The following is a 20397-nucleotide window of genomic DNA, read 5'->3' as shown; positions in this document are numbered from 1 at the left end:
AGCTACCAGAAAGGTGAAAGTGAAAAGGGTAAATTGGAAGAGGGGACAACCCAGACCCTTCCATGCAGATGAAAACCTCTCCTCAGTCAAACTTTGTTGAAAAACCTAACCAGGCTCTGCCACTTTTTCTCCTGGGATAGGGAAAGCAGGTGTTGATGTTTTAATCTGTCTTTACCCCTAGCTCTAAGGAGGAATGGAAATGCATGGACAGTTCAGTATCCCTTGCATATTGAAAATAAATTGGTTGAAGCAGGAAGTCAGATGGACTTTAAGCTGTTCTCTGTATTGACTCGTTTCCAAGTTGATTAAATGCTTATGAATTCAGCCTGTGCTCTTCTCCTCTTTGCAAGTCTAACTATTTGGTATACAGATGCGTATCTACAGGTATGTAGATTCCGATAGTGTTAAAAAACAAACCTCCAGATAGCTAGAACTATTAATTCATAGGAATTTAAAATTAAATTAAATGGCTGGGCTGTTTTCCAGATGATTTCTAAAGTTCCCATGCTTACACATAAAAACCTCCGTAGGATTTACATTATACTACTGTATTTGTTTCAGTGAGCATTTGACTGCCAAGAATACTGTCTATGACCATCATGGCAATCTAATTAAATATTTGATGAGCAGAAAGCTGGACATTATTCAAGTCAAGCATTAAATTAGAAAACTTAGTTTGTCTCCTTTACCAGTAGATTTTTAAATCAGCCTATTCTACCAAAACCCAGAAGTTTAATGAATTTGGTCAGACATACTGTATAACAGAAGTCTAACATACAGCCATGAGCCTAAATCATAAAAATGATGCTTCACTTTGGCATAGCAAAATACATTAGAAAGGCTTAGAAAGGTCAGTCACCAGCAACCTGCTTGCTGATAGTTGAGAAACAGCAGTGAGAAATGCATGAGCTGCCTTTTGTAGTCTCTTGCAGGAAGCCTTGGAGAACTACAGATAATTTGCTTTCAATGATTCATCAAGTTGGCCCTTTGTTTCACTAATTTGAGTGTCAAGTGCAACCACATAATAAAGAATTACCAAGACCTGATAAGATTCTTCTTATATTGCTTCGTTTGTCTTAACAACTGGTACTATTGAAACCAAACCCACAAACTGAATAAATAGCAAGCATGCATGCAATATGGCATTCTTCTTTGAAATGATAAAGCATGTTTACTGCGCTATCCGCTGATGTACCATACATTCTTGTTTCTTTTTACTTTCTTAAAAGGCACTAAATGCTGCATGCTGTGCCAATGCTAGAGATGGCATTTGTTTCACTGTTAGTCCTCCAGTGAATTAGTAAAGATAAAAAATGGATTTCAATGACAATTCCAGCCTTGAGAAAGCTGCTATTGTGACCATGGTTGAGTTAGCCTGCTGATCGTTTTCTCCTTAATGTAATCTTTAATGTTATATAGCTATAGGTTAGATGTGAAGCCCTATATTAGAACTATTATTTCCATGAGTAGTTTCAGGAGAAATATCTTCATGATTAGGAAATAGATTTTTTTTAAAATGCTATGCTGTCAGTTTAATAACTTCGTAAGAAATCAACCTTAAAATAGCTTGTTTTGAAGGGGCACATTTATAAATGTGGAATTCCCAGAGCAAGAAATCTATGTAATTTGAGGTCTGTTGGTAAAGTTTTCACAACTGAACTGTACACCATTAACACAAAGAAAGAAATGATAAAAAACTTTAGAAGGCTGCTTATGAAAGGGGAGTGGGAAAATGTCCATCTTCAGAAACCAAGAAGAGGGCATGGGGAGCAAGCCTGTGAGATTTACTCGAAAAAATGAAGAAAGCTTCTGTCAGAAGGTTTTGAAACCGGTTTTTAGGGCTTCGGAAAGATCGTGCGAGAGAGGGTGCTGCTAGCGCCGCACGAGGAGTTGAGGGCGTGGATTTTTTTACTACCGTGAATTTGAAGTGTTGCCTGAATGCTACCAGCTTCAAGAAACCCGGCTAGCGGTGGGAAAATGACGAATTTTCCGCTAGGGAAAAATACAAACAGTGTAATGTGAGGGTCGTGCCCCGGTGCTGCAAGCAGGACAGAAGCCTGGGCCGGGGGAGGGAGCCCCTGCCCGCTCGCCCGGCGCCCACCGCGGGCCGGAGGGGCGCCGTCCGCCCGGTGCCCGCTCGCCCGGTGCCCACCGCGGGCCGGAGGGGCGCCGCCCGCCCGGTGCCCGCCGGGGGCCGGAGAGGCGCCGCCCGCCCGGTGCCCGCCGGGGGCGCGGTGCTCGCCGCGGCGATCCCCGCCGCTCGCCGCCCCCTCCCCCGGCGCCGCCGAGGCGCGGGCTCGCCGGCGGAGCGGCGCGGCCGAGGGGGAGGCAGAAGTTAACTTCCACCTGCCCTGAAGCCGCCGCTGCGCCGGCAGGAGGAGGCGGAGGCGGGGGCGGAGGCAGGCGGGGCAGCCGAGGACCCGGCTCTGGCAGGCTCCGAGGGTCCGGCCGGGTGTAATTTCCCCCTAATCCCCGCCACGGCGGCGCTTCCCTGGCCGAGCCATGTCTGCGGCTTCCCCGCCATGCCGAGCCTAGCGGGGAGCGGGAGGACTGGCGGCCGGGAGGCGCACAAAATGAAGACCCTGATGGTAAGTGCATTGTTGGCACTGCTCATCCCGGCTCCGGCGGCGGGGAGGAGAGAAGCGGCGCGGAGCGGAGCGGGGCTGCCCCGGGCACCCTGCACACGCTCCAGCCTTCCCCGGGCTGCAACCCCGCGGCTCTTCGGGATCGCGCGAAGGCTAACAAAACGCCGCCGGCGGCGGCGAAGAACTTTCCGCCTGCTTTCTTTTATTCGTGTTGCTCGTGGTTTGGGGGTTTTGTGCGTGTGTGCGTTTTAAGGAGCGCATAGAAATCCGATCTGCCTTAAGGACGAGGCTGGAGGTAGCTGCGCGGGGAGGGGGGAGCGCTATAATCCCCAACACTCGCTAAAATGCACGGATGAGATGCCCAAAAGGGGACGCCTGCATGGGAAATGAGAGGCGCGGAGGAGCAGGCAACGCAGAGGGGAGAAGAGGCAGGAAGCAGGGCTGGGGGAGAGCGAGGGAGGGAGGAAGGGAGGCACGCAGGGGAGCGGGCTGTCGAGGGGGCAGGCGGAGGAAGGAGGGGGTTCCCCAGCTCCCTCCTCGCACTTTCGCCGGGTCTCTGGCGGCGTGAAACTTGCGGGCGCCGCGAGTGCGCCGGCGGGGAGCGGTGCGCCCCGCTGGGCCCCGCGGCGGGGGGAGCTCGCTGCCCCGCGGCGCTGAGCCGCCTCTCTCTCTGCCCCCCGCAGCGCCACGGGCTGGCCGTCTGCTTGGCGCTCACCACCATGTGCACCAGCTTGTTGCTCATGTACGGCGGCATCGGCGGCGGCGGGGGCCACCCGGAGCCGCGGCGGCGGCAGCAGCAGCAGGTGGCGGCGGTGCCCAGCCGCCCGCCGGGACACGGCCAGCACCACCCGGCGCTCCCCGTCGGGGCTGGCCTACTGGAGGGCTACATCAGCGTCCTGGAGCACAAGGTGAGCCTCCTCCGGTCGCGGGGCCGCGCCTCTCGCCCGTCGCTCGGGGCAGCCGCGGGCACCGCGCTGCCCCGTCCTCCCAAGGGGACACCTGACCCTGTACCTGCAAAGCTCTCCTTCCTGCCCTCCGTGAGATGGCCGGTCCCCCTCGGCGGGATCGCGGTGCCCTGGCTGCCTCGCTGTCGGGGCTGGCTTCTGCAGCCTTCGGGTGCCGTTGCACTTGGCCCCGAGTGCATGGATTAACGGGGTCAGGACCCGGTGTCCAGCCTGCAGTTAGGCCTTTGTGGAGTGTCGGTTAGCTCCTTCCTTGCCCAGGAGAAGATGGAGGGTGAAGTGTTTTGTTCCTGGTGTTGGATGCTAGAGGTACACTACAAATGTATGTTTATGAGGGTATCAGGAAGGGTTAAGGAAGGAAGTTCAGTTACTGGAAGGAAAAGTCAATAGGTAGGTGTTTATTCTTAGCTCATTCTGTCTTGGGAAGCCAAAGAGAACTGCATCTCCTGCACAAATGACCTTTTCATCCTTCTTCTGGGAAGCAGAAGTTGTCTACCATAGTCTCCATTCTAGAAATTGGGGGCACCTCTTTAATGGTGAATAAAATGATGTCCCTCCCCTTGACACGGGAATTACCAGGCTGGATTGTCAGACTGTAATACCTGTTTACCAGAGATAGGCAGACTAAGCTTTGATATCTCACAGGACAGACGTAATGACATAAAGTGAGCAAGGTGGCACATCGATGCTGAAGAGATACTCGAGCTTCAGTAGTTTTCTCAGAAGGCAGATTCCTCTACTCCTTGTGTAGTGTTCAATTTGTTGCATTTACCTGGAAACTCCAAGGACCCTCTCTGCCAAAACCCCAGATAATGTTCAGTACGCACACTTCTTGCAGTAAAAATTTATTGTAAAAAATAAGCAAGGGAAGTGAGGATTCTCAACTTTCTCATGTTTTCACATTCAGACTGACATCTTTCTGAAAGATATGTTGTCAAACAAGTTACTGGGCTCAGTTTAGAGGTACTGTGTGAAGACTAGTGACTTTGATATACAGAGATTTTTATTGTTTCTTCTGGCTTCACTTTCTATGCAAGAGTTATCTGTAGGGCTCTTAACACAGAAAAATAGCTCATGATGGTCCCTTGCAGGCTTTATTTGCTTTCTTACATGGTTCTTCTGGAAATTCTCAAATGTAATGTCTGTATAGAAAAAGCAGGTTTGGCCATGGGGCTTCCTACTGTGTGAGGTATTCTCTTGTAATTCTTTCGTTCTTCTTGAACATGGCTGTTGTGATGAGGTGTAGATATACATGCACACTATTTTTGTAAGCAGTAATACTTGAAAAGGCATCTGTGGGTTTTTTAGGGTGTATATGTGAGTAGCCTTCTGACACTGGTAACCCCTTATGTTGGTTTCTCAGGTCTCCCAAACACCCCTCATTAAGAGAACATACTTAAAATCACTCTTCTGTGTTTATTATTTTATAGGGTAACTTTAATGTTTTCCTGTGTTTTGGAGAAAGCTGATCCTCTGGCTTTTTAATATATTGTAATATGGCCCCAAACCCACAGATACTCCATTTCTGAATTTCATTTCACATAGCTCATGCCTCACAGTAATAATCTGCTGAAGGTTTAATAACTTTTTCACATAACTTCTGTGGGTCAAAAGAAGATTGTGCAGTCCCTGCTGTGTTCCCAGCTTGCTTTGTCTTATTTTAATGCACATGAGATCATGCAGAGAGCTGTGCCACTGTGGTATACAGAGCAGTGAGCACACTGTATTATCATAAGGAGATGATGGGGAAGAGAAGGGCTTTGACTCTTAATAGTGTGTTTGTTTTAGTAATTTAACAGACCCATATATTTAACATGGACTTACAATCCTAGAATATATAGGTTTCCTGCAGAATAAAAAATGGAGAATGCAAAAGATGGCAGGTATTAATGGTTTGGAAAAAGAAGGATGCAGGATCGGTGATGATGAGAATAGGGAGAGAGATTGCAAGAACTGAGAAATGGTGAAAAATTTTCAGAGAATGTGGTTTTTTGGGTGGGACACTGGAGACTGCAGAGAAGACAGCTTGAATAGCAAGCAGCATAAAAGTCCAGCCCAAAGTGAGAGAAAATGAAGGAATTGGTGAAGTTTAAGGAGTATTGGGAGAGCTGCAAGAGGGGAGCAAGATAAAATTCTGCAGCTGTGAGAAGGACATGATATTTGAAGAGACAGGGAGGTCTGGAAGGAGATTAAAAGTACCTGTTGTATGAGGACAACAGGCTTGGAAAGGTAAGGGAGGAATGACTTCAGCAATGGTACGCGTTATTTTGATGGCAAAGAGTTCATGGTGTGAAATGACAATGGATGGTAGATTTTTCACAATACAGCTTTCTTAATTTCTTATATAGAATCTTGGGATTATCTGTCAGGTTGAATGACCTGAAGCTGAATGACCGTTATACAAAATTCATCCTTGGTATGTGTTCATGCATGAATGACAGTTAGCAGTAGACTAAATGTCTGGATCATTCAGATCTAGGAGCTGAAACATGGTCTTAACTCTAGAAAGACTTCGTTTCTGGATCCCTTAGTTTGCTTTAACAGGAAAATCTAGTTTCATGTTTGTGGTGTTGTACCCATTCTGATGCATTTAATTAGAGTAAGTATGCACACATATGTAGAAGCTATATGATAAGTACTGAAGTTATTATTAATCCATAATTACAATATGAGTATTGACACATACAGAAGTTGTGTTGTATGGTAGTATAGACATTTCTCTTCAGGGATGAAATTTAACAATTGTCCACATTGGGAAATATCATGTGTTAAAAATGTCTGTCACTACTAGCAATAATACAGCTCATTTAGTAGTACTGGGTGATCATGTATGGAGGCTATTTGCCAGAAAATCAAGGTACTTAGTCAAGTGCCAATGATTTTGAAATATAGCTTGCAATATTGTCATTACCAATTATTTTCCTTCTTTTATTTTATATTCACTAAGAATTGTAGTTCCTCATCCATCCTGGCAAGATAAGCAGGCAGTCTCTGAGAATACGGCTAAAATACATAATATTCTTTTTACTGTGTTGAAGAGTCTTTTTGCAGGAGTCTCTTGTCACTTTGTCAGATTTGCGATGTTTTGTTTCTTAGTGCTTTGCCTTCATGGTTTCTGCAAGCCCATTTTTCCCTGAATCAAGCAGCAGAGATCAGAACTCATGTTCTTAGCTTTAGCAGCCTTTTGCAGTTTAGCAGTGTGAACTTCAGGTTTTTTGAACTGAACTCTTAAAACAAGAAAATTCAGAAATGCAGTGGATTCAGAGGTTGGTTCTTGGCATTTTGCCTCTGCGTGTCCCAGGTCAACAGCAGTTGACAGTCATTGTTGATGGATGTTTGAAATGAATGAATGGTATCTTTTTTTGTTCTTAATAGCCAGATGTTTATATCCTTAAAACTCCCATATTTGGAACAGAAAACGTGGTTTGCTGATAGTTGCTATTGAGAGGTCAAGGACTGAAACGAGGTGGAGAAGTAGCAGCTACCCTTCTAGTTCAAGGAGCTGTTGATTCCTACAGAGGAACATTGGCAGAGTGTAGCACTTCTTAGCTATTGCATCTGTTCTGCAATTAGAAAGGACAAGATTCCCAGACTGTCAAACTAACATCTCTCATGAATTCTTTGAGTGTAATCCTGAAATTAAAGAGGTTTTGTCACTGGCATCGAGGGAAGCAGAATTATGCTCTTCTGTGGGGAGGCATGGGGATAAGACTTTCTGTTGATTTATCATAGTGCTAGCAAGAAATGACAATGCTAATATTTTTAAAGCAATTACTGCATACAAATAAGAGACTGTTAATGAAAGCAGGAAACCTAGCACTGTTCCAGAACTTGCAAGAAATAAATATTTAACCATTATATTACTATTCTGAAATGAATGTGAGAACATGTCTCTGGATAGTTAAAAAGCTTTTTACCCAGTATTGACTCAACAGTTGGTACTGCGAATAAAATATGAGTTTGTCACGTGTGTATTTGAATAATATTTCAAGCCATCAAGGATTTTGTTTCTTAGAAAATAAATAAAGAAATAAATCGATCTTGCAGACAAAGTATATGATTTATTAGAACTATGTTTAAATACCTTAAGAGAGCGTTGAGATCAACATGATAATTTAAGTGATCACAATGATTTCTTAATTTATGATAATGTGAATTATCATATGCAAAGAAATCTTTGTGATCCCTTTAAATTAATGGAGATCAGAGAATAGTGTAGTTAATGAAGTGTTTGAGGAAGAGTCATTCTGCAAATAGTGCTATAGCTCCTTAATCTCTGAGGCACGCTAAGTTGTTCTGGGATGAAACTATTTTTTCCAGGATAGTAAACTTTGTGCAAATAAAATAGGGGGGGAAATCTTGCCATATTTTATGTTCTTTTTAATAAGTATTAGTGAGAAAGAGTTTGGAATTTGAATTTTTACCTAAATAGTTAAACCGTCGATGGTTTGGGGCTGAATAGTTTGTGGGGGGTCACTAAACCAACCTTCATAACTAACTGATGTCGAGATGGGAAGGAATTAAATTATTTTGAGGGTTTTAGTGTCTTTCAAATGAATTTATCACAGAATCATAAGGTATCTTACAACAAAACAGCTTGTCTTGCCTGAGGTGGGATTGAGCCCACTGAGTTGAAGTAAGCCATGTACCGTGATTTCATTATATGTTCCTATTTGCCTCTGAAATTCTTACCTGCAAAGGAAGGAGCACAGACTTTATTATGCAATTGAGTATTTGATGGAGCTTTTATTATGTGAGAGATCCACAAGGGGGAGACTTTATTCTAGAATAACCTTGCTGGGGGACACTTCCATCTGTCAGAGATCCAGGCAAGATGTGAGTCCAAAAAGCCCCCTGTTCAGTGTTTTGTTGGTGTCTTGGCTTTTTTTTTTTATTTTGAGGTACTGTAGTTACCTTTTACACTGGTGAGCTGTAGGTTCATTAAAACACTCATAAAGTTGATAAGAGCTAAAAAAAAAAAAATTAGGACCATGACAGTTGGAGAATGTAACTGAATATCCACATGCACAGAGCAGAGACAATTGTTTTACCAGATTTACCCAACATTTGAATAATGACTATCTTGTCATTTATATTCTCTTGCTTTTGAGCTACTGCAGTAGTATGCTTTTTCAGCCTAACAAATCATAATGCTGGATTCATTCATTGTGATGACCCTTGTCTAAAATTTTTAGCAGTTTCTGTGTGCACTAGATGATAATACCTAGTGTGCAATACAGAGCACACAACAATGATATGAAATGATGGTACATTTTCCTGTTTCCCAGGTTGCTTGACACCTCTGCAAAGAACCAGTAGTGCTAGCCTGTTACTGTTCCTACACAGAATACCTTGAAATATTTTCAAATGTTTACATATAGGTATCAGTTAGCTGTGCAGTTTATGCATTTATTTTATGAAAAAGGCCATATTCAGTAGTTGGACAAATTTTTTATAGAATTCTGACTCCAACGTCTGCTTGAGAGAGAATGCAAATGTTAGCTGTCAGGATAATAAAAACAAGTAATATTTTACAGTTATCACTGTTACCTAATTCTTTCTAAAATAAGTGCCATTAAAGGTGAAATCTAACTAGTAGAGGTAGTGACTCCAGGCAGAAGTCAGGACCTGTTGCTTAAAAGAATTGTCTAAAAAGAGTACAGGTACTATTAAATATTCAGATGTCCCTGAAAATTGAAAGATGTTTGGTGGTGTTATTACATTCATTCATGTAACGTGATGCATAAAAAACTACCCAGCCACAAGCTAGCTGTGTTCTGATAATTTCCTGGTTATTGAGAAGATAAAGGAGAGTAAATCATTGTTGTTATACCGAAAACTGAGAAAGTATTGGAGTTTGTACCAGGTGAAGATCTTGTCCCGTGTAATTTGTGACATTTTGTGATGTAGCTTTATTCTTTCCTAGAAACTGAAGCAAAAAGATTATTTCAGAGACTGTATCACAAAATCTTGATGATTGATTTCAGTACAAACATAAATAGTAGGTAGATGGTTAGGTCATGACAGTTAATGCAGAATTGTGTTTTAATTTTCTCACATTTTGAAAAAGTCACATCTCATAGCAATATCTGATACCGTGAAATTGGTCATAATATGTTATCTTGTTTTTACAACTAAGACAAAGTTCTTTTTTTCTTTCTTTGTAGAAGAAAAATTGCAGAAGCATGAAGATGTTGTTATTTATTTTGCGCTTCTGTTTTTTGATTGATTCTGGATTATAGCCTTTATCCTGAATTGTGAAAAGTGAAGAATCAGTAAATATGCTCTTTTCTGTTTTATGAATATCCTATGCATCATATTTTAATAAGTGGCTCCTGTCTGTTTCCCTTGTCTGCTTCCCTATCTTCTTTTGTGAACATGCAAAATTCTTACTTCGATGGATATGCAAAATACTTCCAGGCAGGGAATTGGTGACACTTTGTCTGCTAGTGAGATTTGCCTCTCTCATGCAAAACCCCTTAATTTTTTTTTTTCTTTTCATTTTCATCATTAGTTTCAATGACCACATTTATATTTCTAGTATGTGCTGAAGTATATTATATTTGATAACCATTTAAAGTTACCATACTGTGCACTTTTTTCACTCAGTCTTTCACTATGAGCATTTTAGGCTATTTTCATCTTCCTGTGAAGACAAAGTGTTCTTTTGAAGGGTTTTAATCCTTAGTGGAAGCAAGTCTGAACTAAATGAGATTTTCAATGACAGGAAATGTAATTTTTGTTCACAGCTGATGGATATCTCTCAATAGAGTTCCTTAAGTTCTCCCTTTCTGCTTGTCCTGGGGCATAAGTGGATATTGAGTGTCATCCTAACTATGTGATATCCTCAGAACAATAGACTGCAGGTAGTTTCCTTTTCCCGGTGACCTTCCTTATTAGTTTAACCTGTATTGCTCAGTAATGCTCCGTATGCACATCCTTGATGCTGAGGTGGCATTGATACAAAGAACTCAGTGTATTAATTGAACTTCTAATTAGGGCAATTATGATCAAATCAGCAGTCGTTTGGTGCTGATATAAGCAGATGTGACAGCACAAAAGCTACTTTGAAGGTGAGGTGAAGCATCATGATGTTTCACTTCACTCTGTTTCACCTCATCCCTAAGCAATCTCCATTAGTCATCACTCTTTTGCTCTAATAGTTAAAGCTTAAAGTGTTAAGACCAGGTTAATTACTGAAGTTTGCTATCAGCTGGAAAAGCAAATATTTTCAGTTCAGAAACTGCTATTAATTGTTCTCCATTGTCATTCTGAAAATATCCAAATACAGTTAAGAGTCACATAGGAAGTGAGGGGACAAGTCAAAGCTGAAACCTTCTGCCTTCAGAGAGTCTGTTTGCAACAGAAGTGCGAAAAACAAATGGAGAAGTGGAGTTCTGAGGTGCCCCTTGATGGTGTTACATGAAAGACAGAGTTGGGCGCTGAGAAACACGTACGCATTCCTATAGACAATATACCACATTTGAACTGAAGTTAGGCAAATCTGGTAACACTGTTAGTGCCTGGACTGTATTCAGAGAAACATACAATGTAAGAGAAGCACAATGTGTATTAAGTGCAATAATAAATACTAGATTCTTACTGAAGACCTTGTAAGAAAACTTCAGAATAAGATTGGGTTATTATAAAATATGGAGGGGGCAAACTGATGTATTTAGTAGATTACTAGAGTATTTTTTCACAATGACAGTGAACTAGCGCAAAATGTTCATTGTCCAAGAAAAGGGAGCAACAATGGGTTTATATGGTATACAGGCAGCATAGATCAGGTTGTCTTAATTCAGATTTAATAATCTGGACTGTTGTAAGTAACACAGAACAAGAATATGTAAATGTGTACTTCATTGTCAAATACAACACGTTAAGAATTCATTGCAGCTCTAGAAAAATTTCCATTACAGAATGGATGGCTTAGTAAGAAATAACGTGGAAAAGAGGAGGAGAATGTTTCTCAGTAAACAGTCACTACATTTGGAATAAGCATTTTTGTTTAGCAAATACTGTATTTTGATTTTAGTATGTTATTAGCTTCGTCAGGTATTGGCATGATGTTAATATTGCAGAAACAAAATACTCTGTAAATTTTGTACTGTTGGACAGTATTAAATTAGAATATATCTTGCCCTCAGCTATAGCAGGTCATAAAAGTAGATGTATTAACGCTCAGCAGAGCATCAGTCTAAAAGTTATCTCTAAGGCAAAGAAAAATTCAACAGTGCGAGTTTGTGCAAATATACATCTGTATCAAGCTTTGTGCACAGGAAGTTAAAGGACTATTGTTATGCTTAAGAAATGGCTGGCTGAGAAATAGGCTTCTAGAGACTGCATTCATCACCAAGTACATGCTACTTACTAGTTTGCCTGCATGAGGTTAAAACCTTTTCTCCCAGTTTGAGACACCAGTCTGTGTTTTGTAGATAGTGACATGAGTTACATTCAGGCTCATTACCTTCTAAACTTTCTCGCCTGCACTGCATTCTCTGTGGATAGACAGTTTTATTCTGTTTCACTGAAATTCACCCTTGTGACTTGTGCGAAACATAAGCATCTGAGGAAGCACATAATCGAGGCAACTGACAGGGAGGTAGCACATGGTTACGGGCTAATAAAGTGTGATGCAGAGATCCCAAAGCTAGTGGAGGCTGGGTCAATAAGTCTACCTAGTGTAGTTCGAGACAGCCTTGTTAGCTCGAGTTTGAAAGCAGAATAGTCACACTGTATCTGAGCAAGTAAATCCTGACCTTTGGCACCTACATTTCTTCCGGAGCTGGGCTGGCTCCGCACTGTGCTTTCTGTGGCATTCAGGGTCGGGATAGGCTGAAGCTACATGGCATGTCTAAGGCATGGCGGTACAGACATGCCCAAAACATTTCTGGACAATTCTCAAGTGCAGTGCCAGGGACTGAAGCTGCATTTGAAATGCTAGCTGTTCTTTAACTCTAGCCTTCCAAATTATATACACCTTGTGTTTGAAGAGATTAAACATTTGGCCACAGCGAAGATACGTTTAGAAAACATCATGATTTCCAAGACTTGTCCACAGTTCTTATGAGAAAGCTTTTGGCCAAATGTATGGAAGTGGTGCTCTCCCAACCTTGCCCTCAGTCTTTATGGAGAGCACAGAGACTGACAGGGAGTATGTGCTGTTGCACAACCTATGTTGTCCCTTCCCTGCTCTGCTTTAGCTTTCAGTATGGCATCTTTGGGTCAGTCCTTCAGACTGGTTAAATTTCATGCTTGGATATTAGAATAATGACAAACGTGCTCCTAAATTTTGTTGCTGTCCATTTTATTCCTAATGCTACTGTAAAAGGATTAGTTTTACACATCTCAGCATATTGGTTGACTCTAAAATAGGATCATAAAACCTCAAAATACAGCCAGTGGTCTGACTGCAGCTGCCAGAGTGGTGCAGAGTTAATACTGCCCGTCCTTCCTCAGCTCATCTGCCTGTGCCTGGAAGATTGTAGGTAAACTCCTCTTTTTTAAAAACAAAACATAACAAAACACTTTGTGTTTTATTTAGATGATTTCTTTCTTATATTCTTATATTTCTTATATTCCATAAAATGGTCATTATTGATATTATTGATGACTATCCAAAATACATTTTACAAATTAAAAACCTATGGCAAAGTTGCTGCTATTTCCATTTGTTCATCTAGTTATGTATTCTCTTTGTAACACTGCTCTGGATTTCTTTCTGTTTTTAATAGTGATTCATGGGCCTTAGAAAGACTGAGACAGTTTGTTATAATATTGCTCACGTTATCCATGAGAACTACCTCGGACATGAATGGGACTATACATAATAACCAGCACTTCAGTAAGGGTTTCCCCCCTCTTGCCGAGTGCCAGCTGACATGATGTCTAAGCATATGTCTATATGGGATTTTGCCAGCAGACAAGAGCATGCTCTGTCCTCCCTTTGAGCTGGTTGGAGATGCACCGGCTCTGCTCTGGCAGCTGAGTAGCTGCAGTTAGCATGTTGCTAAGCCAGAACTAATAAGCTTGACTGAGAGGCAGGGTTTATTATCTTGGGCTCAAGCAGCATATTTAGTTTGGTTATGTAGCTTACATCATAGAGCTTTTCTGTGTCCTACAATCTTGACACGTGGGCAGAGCTTGCTTGTGGTCAGTTGTACGGAGCATGGTCAGTATTTGATTGCATCTCCCTACAAAAACCTGCTAGTCCATACCCTAATGGTTTCCTAACCCTGCTCCAGAGGAGTGTTTTCAGTCTTCTGCCACACCACCAAGAATTCCCTACCTAATACAGTTGGAGAATATAACTGCAACCTTCAGATTTATTGTACAATTGCACATTTCTCAGTGCTCAGTCAGAAGTCTTACTTACCTCACAGTACTCTTGGTACTTAAATTTTGGTCATTAGATTGACACATGTTTACTACAATTAACAAAAAAGACTATTTTTCAGCATTTCTCTCTTGTACAGCAGCCTAATAGGATAGATGATGTTGTGGATCAGGTTTTCAAAGTTTGAAATGAGACCCTAAATTAAGTTCACAGAGCACGAGTTAGTTATCTAAGTCAACATTTATGACAAAATCTGCTGTTTTCACTGGGCACATACTTATCAAAGAAAATATTTTAATTGCTTTGCTTTAGAAAATCATGTTTGAGAATGAAGCTAAGAGTTTTCTTGCTTGTAACATGGCTATTTCTATATACATAGGTTATTTAATTTGTAATGTTTGTGTTTTCATTTGTGTTTTCTGGTATTCTTAACATGTATGTTTCTCTGGAAATGTTGATGACTATCTTAATTTCAGTCAATGAAGAATTTTTGCTGATAGGATATTTAGTAATATCTTCACTAACATAAGACTGCTGAGCCTTAATGTTACTCTCTCTGTATGTAATTATCATATTCATAGATTTAATTTTGATTTACATTTTAATTTTTATGAATAGCCAAAAGCTCTGGTTTTTTACAAGTAGAATCAAAACTTCTTCACTTTCACTCTATCTGCTTTATGTCTCAGTAGCAACACAAAGAAGCAATGAACCTAGTTATAGATATGCTGAATATTCTTTCTCAGGAGTAGTGTTACTGTATCACTGATGGTTTAAGGGCATAAATGAGGTACTTTGTGCAGCTGGTAGATGTGGAGGAGGGATATCAGGGCCAGGAGGGTACCTCTGGTATTAATGTGTCTGATTTCTTCCAGCACAGTGATTCCTTTTGATCTGCAGCAATTTGTGCAATACAGAACAGCTTTCAGGGTATCTTTAATTATGCCTGTGGACATTTTGGCCTGGAAAGTGAAATGAAGCTTTAGAATCACCTTTCATTCCCGGCTGTGCTGATTTGAGACTTTGCACAGCTTGTTACCCACCTGTAAGTGTAGGGATCATGTTTCTACTCTCATGAAAGACACTGAATGTGCAGCATCCTGGGCTTCAGTAGAAGGTGCGGCTGGCTCTCAGTCTTTCCATCAGAGCTCTCACTGCTGTCAAGATGGAATAGCAACATATCCTATGCATACATATACATATAACCTGTAACAGCATGTATCTTCAAATCAAATCTAGATTTAAGACAAATCAGAGGACCTGAAAACCTGTCTTTGAGGTTTCATATTGATACAGAATACAGTGAAATGGCTGCGTTAGGAGCACCTTAGAAATAGAGTTTATGCTAAAAATAGAGAGCGCCATTATGCTTCTATCAGTGCTCTCAGACACATATAGAATAAATTGATTAATGATAAGATGCATCAGCTTTCTTAACGTTTCTCAGAAATTATTTTTTATAATTATGCCGCTTCCTAGGGGTATTTTTCAGTGTGCTATGAAGATGACATATTCTATTTGTAGTGCATAATGTGAAAAAAATCATTTTAACATGACAATTAGTGTCCTGACATTTGAACTTTCAGGTATGGTGGTTAATTTTCACAGTCTATAGCAAATAAAAGAAGAAGATTAATTCCACTTGAAGGTGCAAGAGATGATCTCAGCCATGTCATACCAAGTCCGAGGACCAACAGTTAAGTTCTCAAGACTTTAAAATTGAGTGCATTGCTCACAAACCTTGTGACTGAGATCAGAGGTAAAACCAGCTGTGAGAGAGCAGTGTGTAAGCCAGTTTAGCTGTAGTCCCATCGCCTCTTGATTGTGAATGATGAGGTTGCATCTGCTGGTCTTTTTTTTATTTAAATTGCTTTTTTGTGTACCAGTCTGTGCAAAGCACCAAGACTTTGAAATTAAAAATGAAAGTAATCTTTAAAAAAACAGTAAGTTTTCTAGTTCCTTTTTGTTTCCCGTGGAAAACAAATAGATCTTTCAATTTTTTGTTGTTGTTTCATATCCCATACTTTACATCAGTAAAACTACTGAAAATTATGTTACACTGTGTTTATTAAAGTTGTGCTCCTATGCAGTAATACACATAAGACATCTTATACTGCCTTAAGGATTAAGTTAAGCTCCTTTGTCAAGCCTGTTGGTATGGCAGGACTGTTAATCTTTAACTGTCAGAGTCTGGTTAGATCCTTCTTTAGACTGAGGCCATGTCTAAGTGCAAAGAAATTAAACCAAGTCAACTCTCCTAGTATTTACGCCTTCATATTTTTGCACAGAGCAATCAATAAAAAGAGAAGCTGTTAGACATACATATTTCTATAAGAAGATTGCATTTCAAGCTCTTATTTAGCAGCATCATAATTTGCTTTACGTTTATGCTTGTGAAATATGAAGACAAAGTTGACAGAAAGTGTTGAAAATACTAAATGCATGAAAATAAGATGTGCAGTGGGTGACAGCTCACTGAAAGGAGGACGGGAAATTTTGTGAACCTACATTTCCTAATTAAAATTCCATAGAGTTGCCTACAGTATGTTCATGTTTTATTACATCAGTAATTGCTCTTACATTTTTGTTTCAAATCACAACATTAAGTCACAAAAGAAGAAATGTGCTATAGTTGCAGCATATTTAGACAAGGCAAGACTTGAAACAAAACTGTATGAAAAGAATGGTGAAGCTGGGAGGCAAAGTTAGCTTCATTGTGAAAGATTAAAGCTAGTATTTTAGCCCCAGCAGGGTATAAAACTGGTAGTAAGGAGCCACTGTATTGTGCTATAGGTGGCAAAGGTTTGCATTTCACTGTGGATGTCTGTACCATTTCATTAATGTTGTCCTAGCTAAAACTTGGGATGAGGAATTTTTAAATAATTATCTGATAATAGCCAAATAGTGCAATTTGTGCAAATACTCATTCAATGTGGTAACATAGTCATCCAATGAAGTGATATGGGTTGTATGTTGAAGCAGTAGGTAAAATGTACTACAAAGAAGCTTTCGAGTGTGGTAGATGCCTAAATCGTACTTTTCTAATCAGGCTATATTTTTTGAAATAATAGGAAAAGAAACCCTCAACAAGTAACAATTTTCTTTTGCATTCTCCTTCAAATATAGTTTCAAGTGGCTGTTTTTGTATTTTACACACATATAACCTTCCCATTTTCTGAAACAAGAGGTTCTTTCCCTCAACTCATTAAATAATAATATTTTGTACTTAGATATAACCTTGCTTCTGAGGATCTCCAAGTGCCATAGAAGCATTAAATGGAGACTCCTGCCTTAAAGGACTGGAGTATTAATTCCTTATGACATAGGGGGATAGTGAAGCAAAAAAGTTCAAACCATAGTTTTGACCTTGGGTGTCCAACGAGGAATTTCAGGTAGAAGTTTGAAAAGTGCTGAAGTGTTGAAAACCGAGGGGGACTCAACCTCTGGATAGGTGCACAAGCAATCACTTGAGATACCTGACTTTCATGCATGGCTTGGAAGTGACATTTCAGACCTTGTTCTATATAACACTGAAGTTATATACAGTGGATTGGGAGAGTTATGCACCTGAAATGGATTCGAGATACCTATTCTGTGGTGTAGAGCTGCCCAACATTAAAATACTAAAGTGCACTTTCAGTCCAGCACTTCTGCTTGGACAGGATCATGGTGGAGGATGGTTTAGCCCAGATAAAAGGTAACAAAAGAGAATACAGTTTGTGGTCTTGAGTTTGGGATCTTACATGGAAATGGTGTGTAAAGCATTTGAGTTCCTGCTCCAGAAGCTGTTAAAGCACATATTTTGAGAAGCACATAAATTGGAGATTACAGCATTCCCTTTTAACTTTCCAAAGAGCTTTCTAATCTGTTTTACCGAACTGTGTAACTCCCCCAATTTCATCATAGGTAGCAATGTTAGATGTCCTACGAGGCTGCCAGATTTAGCTCCTGTCAGATCATAGTTGCACAGAAAGAGCAGTCCTTAAGTGCAGATTTAGAGGGTGGCTGAACAAGGCTTTTGAAGACCACACTTCTGGTTTTGGCTTTCAGGTTCTGTCAAAGTGTCATTGACTATGTCTGAGACAGTAAGATCTCACTCTAAATTAGTACACAGGCACTTAAATAACTGATTTTCAGAGTGTGTTGAACCACATGCATTTTGCAGCAGCTCTGGTGACTTGGGGCAGGTTAACTCTCTAAGCATGGTATTTTGGTATTTGATGTGCGCAGCAGGGCTGCACAGTATTTTGGGCTCTAATAAACTTTAATGGGGTGTGCAAATACAGGCACTGAACAGCGTTAAATAGACACCCTTGGGTCCTTAGGGAAACAGTGTATTCATCATACTGGCATCAACTACTTATACAAAGTTCATTGATTTATTATGCCTTAAAAATATTTGGTATATACTTTATATTGTATTATATTGTGCATTTGGTATGTATTATATGACATACTAAAATATACTCTGTTTAAAAATCAAATATGTGAATTTCATTCATGGGGAGAAGAATCATGATAGCACATCTCAGATTTCTCTTCGGATGTTCATGTAATCCTGTTATATTTTAGTGTGAAGAAAAATAAAATCCTTGCCTCACTGCAGAAGACCACCAACAAATAGGATGATTTAAGATGTATTTGAATATAAATGTTGTTCTTTTATAGAGTACCTGACTGATAGTTTTGGAGTATGAAGCCTATCACAAGCCTGTGAAACAAGAACAGTTTGGGAAGAGCAGGAAAAATCTTGCCATATATCCAGAAAGATCATTTTTAAAAGCAGAGGTAGAAGTAGTCTTTAGACTGTGAGCTCAGTCCTTAACATCTCTATGAATGCTGATCCAGAGTTTCCTTGAGTTGTGGCAAAATCACTTGTGGTGTGACTGTCTTTGATCTAGTAGATGAAAACAGTTAGGTCTCCTGAAATTCTGTAGACTGTAAGGGCATCCACTGTGTGCTTAGTGTTTAGATAGCCCTTGGTTTTCTTTGCCTAAAATTTGCAAAGGCTAAAGAGGAAGTACAAAAATTATGAATACAAGAATACAGATATAAAAAGTTTCAATTATTTTCTGTGTAGCAGTAGTGAGATGTGAGCAACTGGGTACAGAAATATAGTGTTTATGGAGTATCATCTTTGAAAAAAATGAAGGTCTTCTTTCTGGCTTAACATTATGCAGCTGAAGTCTGAATGACCTCAGTTTTCTTTGCTTTCTATGGATTAGGAGTAAATATTTTTCTCTTCCCTTTCAAAGGGTAAAAATAAAGATAAGACAATTCTGCTCTTCTCATTTAAATTAGGGAAGTTGGAGAAGAGAACTGCAAGTAGTGAATCCTGTTATCATGGATAATTAAATTGCAATAAAAGCTGCACTGCACAGCTTTCAGAGTGAAGGTGTACAGACCATACCATTCTGATTAGACACTGAAATACACATATTCCTGCCACATCATTGTAGCTTAAGCTAGATACATGACTCACAAATGGTGAACCCTGACAAATAATCCATCAAGTGATGTGGAGACTCTTGTCAGGGAAGGCAGCCTCAAACAACTTTCTTTTTTTCTTTATTATAATCCATCACTTCTTGTTGTGCATCACCTAACAGTCTTACATTTGCAGACATTCTTGTAACTTTCTCTCTCTTTGTATTTCTTGGGAGAACAAAAACACAGCATTGACTGAGGCCATTCCCACATGCAGCTTTGCAGAGCTAGGAAGGGGCATACAAGGTCAGGAAATGCTATGAATGAAATATCGTTACTCAAAGACCCCAATCTTGCCTCTACTAAAACTCTGTGGAATTCTCCCCTGGAAATCAGTGGAAGCAGGATTAGTACCCAGGTCTGCAGCCCAATCAATTGTTATTAGCAGAGGCTGCCTGTGCTGCGGGTGCAGGCCTGCAAGATGCTAAGCATCAGCTGCTGATCATCTAATAGAGCACCTCTCTTACGTTGGTGCATAGACTATTTCCTGGTTCTGCTTTGAAGTGTTGAAATCTGTAGATCAATAAAATTTGAAGACAGAAAGGGCAAGTGGCATGCAGGGTCAGGCCCTGTCTGTCAGATTCATACAGATTAGGGAAAAGAGTGGGAGGCTGCAGTCTAGGGCTAATAATTGTTAGGTCCCAAATCCTTCCTACACAGAATGTTTCTAAAAATCTTTGTATATGGGTCTCGTTGTTAAAGGAGCACGAGAATTTGGAATGCCGCAGAAGAAATTGGAGCCATAGTGTTAATACAGAATTGGGATTGGGGAAATAATTATATTATTTTAAAACATTTTTTAGGATTCTCTGTGTTAAAGGGTGACAGTTATAGAAAGTGACACTTTTTTTTTCTATCAACAGCTCTAGGTTTTAATAAAGTACAGACTTTGGCAATGCTCATTGTCACATGTTATTCTGATAGTGTCTGTGCAATGACCGTTTGTAAGGAATTCCCATTTGAGGGTTGATGTTTCAGTGGTCATCCTCAGATCTGAGGAAATCTGTATGGTTTTATGAGCAGT

At 40.5% G+C, this 20397-nt stretch overlaps 1 protein-coding gene across 2 annotated transcripts in view; it reads left to right on the top strand.

Moving 5' to 3' along the window:
• Window positions 1-2291: 2291 nt before the first annotated feature.
• The window catches only part of ST6GALNAC5 (ST6 N-acetylgalactosaminide alpha-2,6-sialyltransferase 5), a 75260-nt gene continuing 57154 nt past the window's right edge, over window positions 2292-20397 (top strand). Inside the window, exons 1-2 of one of the 2 annotated variants that reach the window (XM_052800521.1) lie at window positions 2292-2588; window positions 3269-3493. In XM_052800521.1, coding sequence (XP_052656481.1) covers window positions 2523-2588; window positions 3269-3493 — 291 coding nt within the window. In that variant the 5' untranslated portion in view covers window positions 2292-2522. The remainder of the gene's footprint in view (window positions 2589-3268; window positions 3494-20397) is intronic. The other variant, XM_052800520.1, reaches the window with a different exon arrangement.

Source organism: Harpia harpyja, chromosome 11, assembly GCF_026419915.1.
Source record: "Harpia harpyja isolate bHarHar1 chromosome 11, bHarHar1 primary haplotype, whole genome shotgun sequence".
NCBI classification, from domain to species: domain Eukaryota; kingdom Metazoa; phylum Chordata; class Aves; order Accipitriformes; family Accipitridae; genus Harpia; species Harpia harpyja.
The sequence above is the reverse complement of the archived record's forward strand: the minus strand, read 5'-3'. Positions and strand labels throughout refer to the sequence as shown.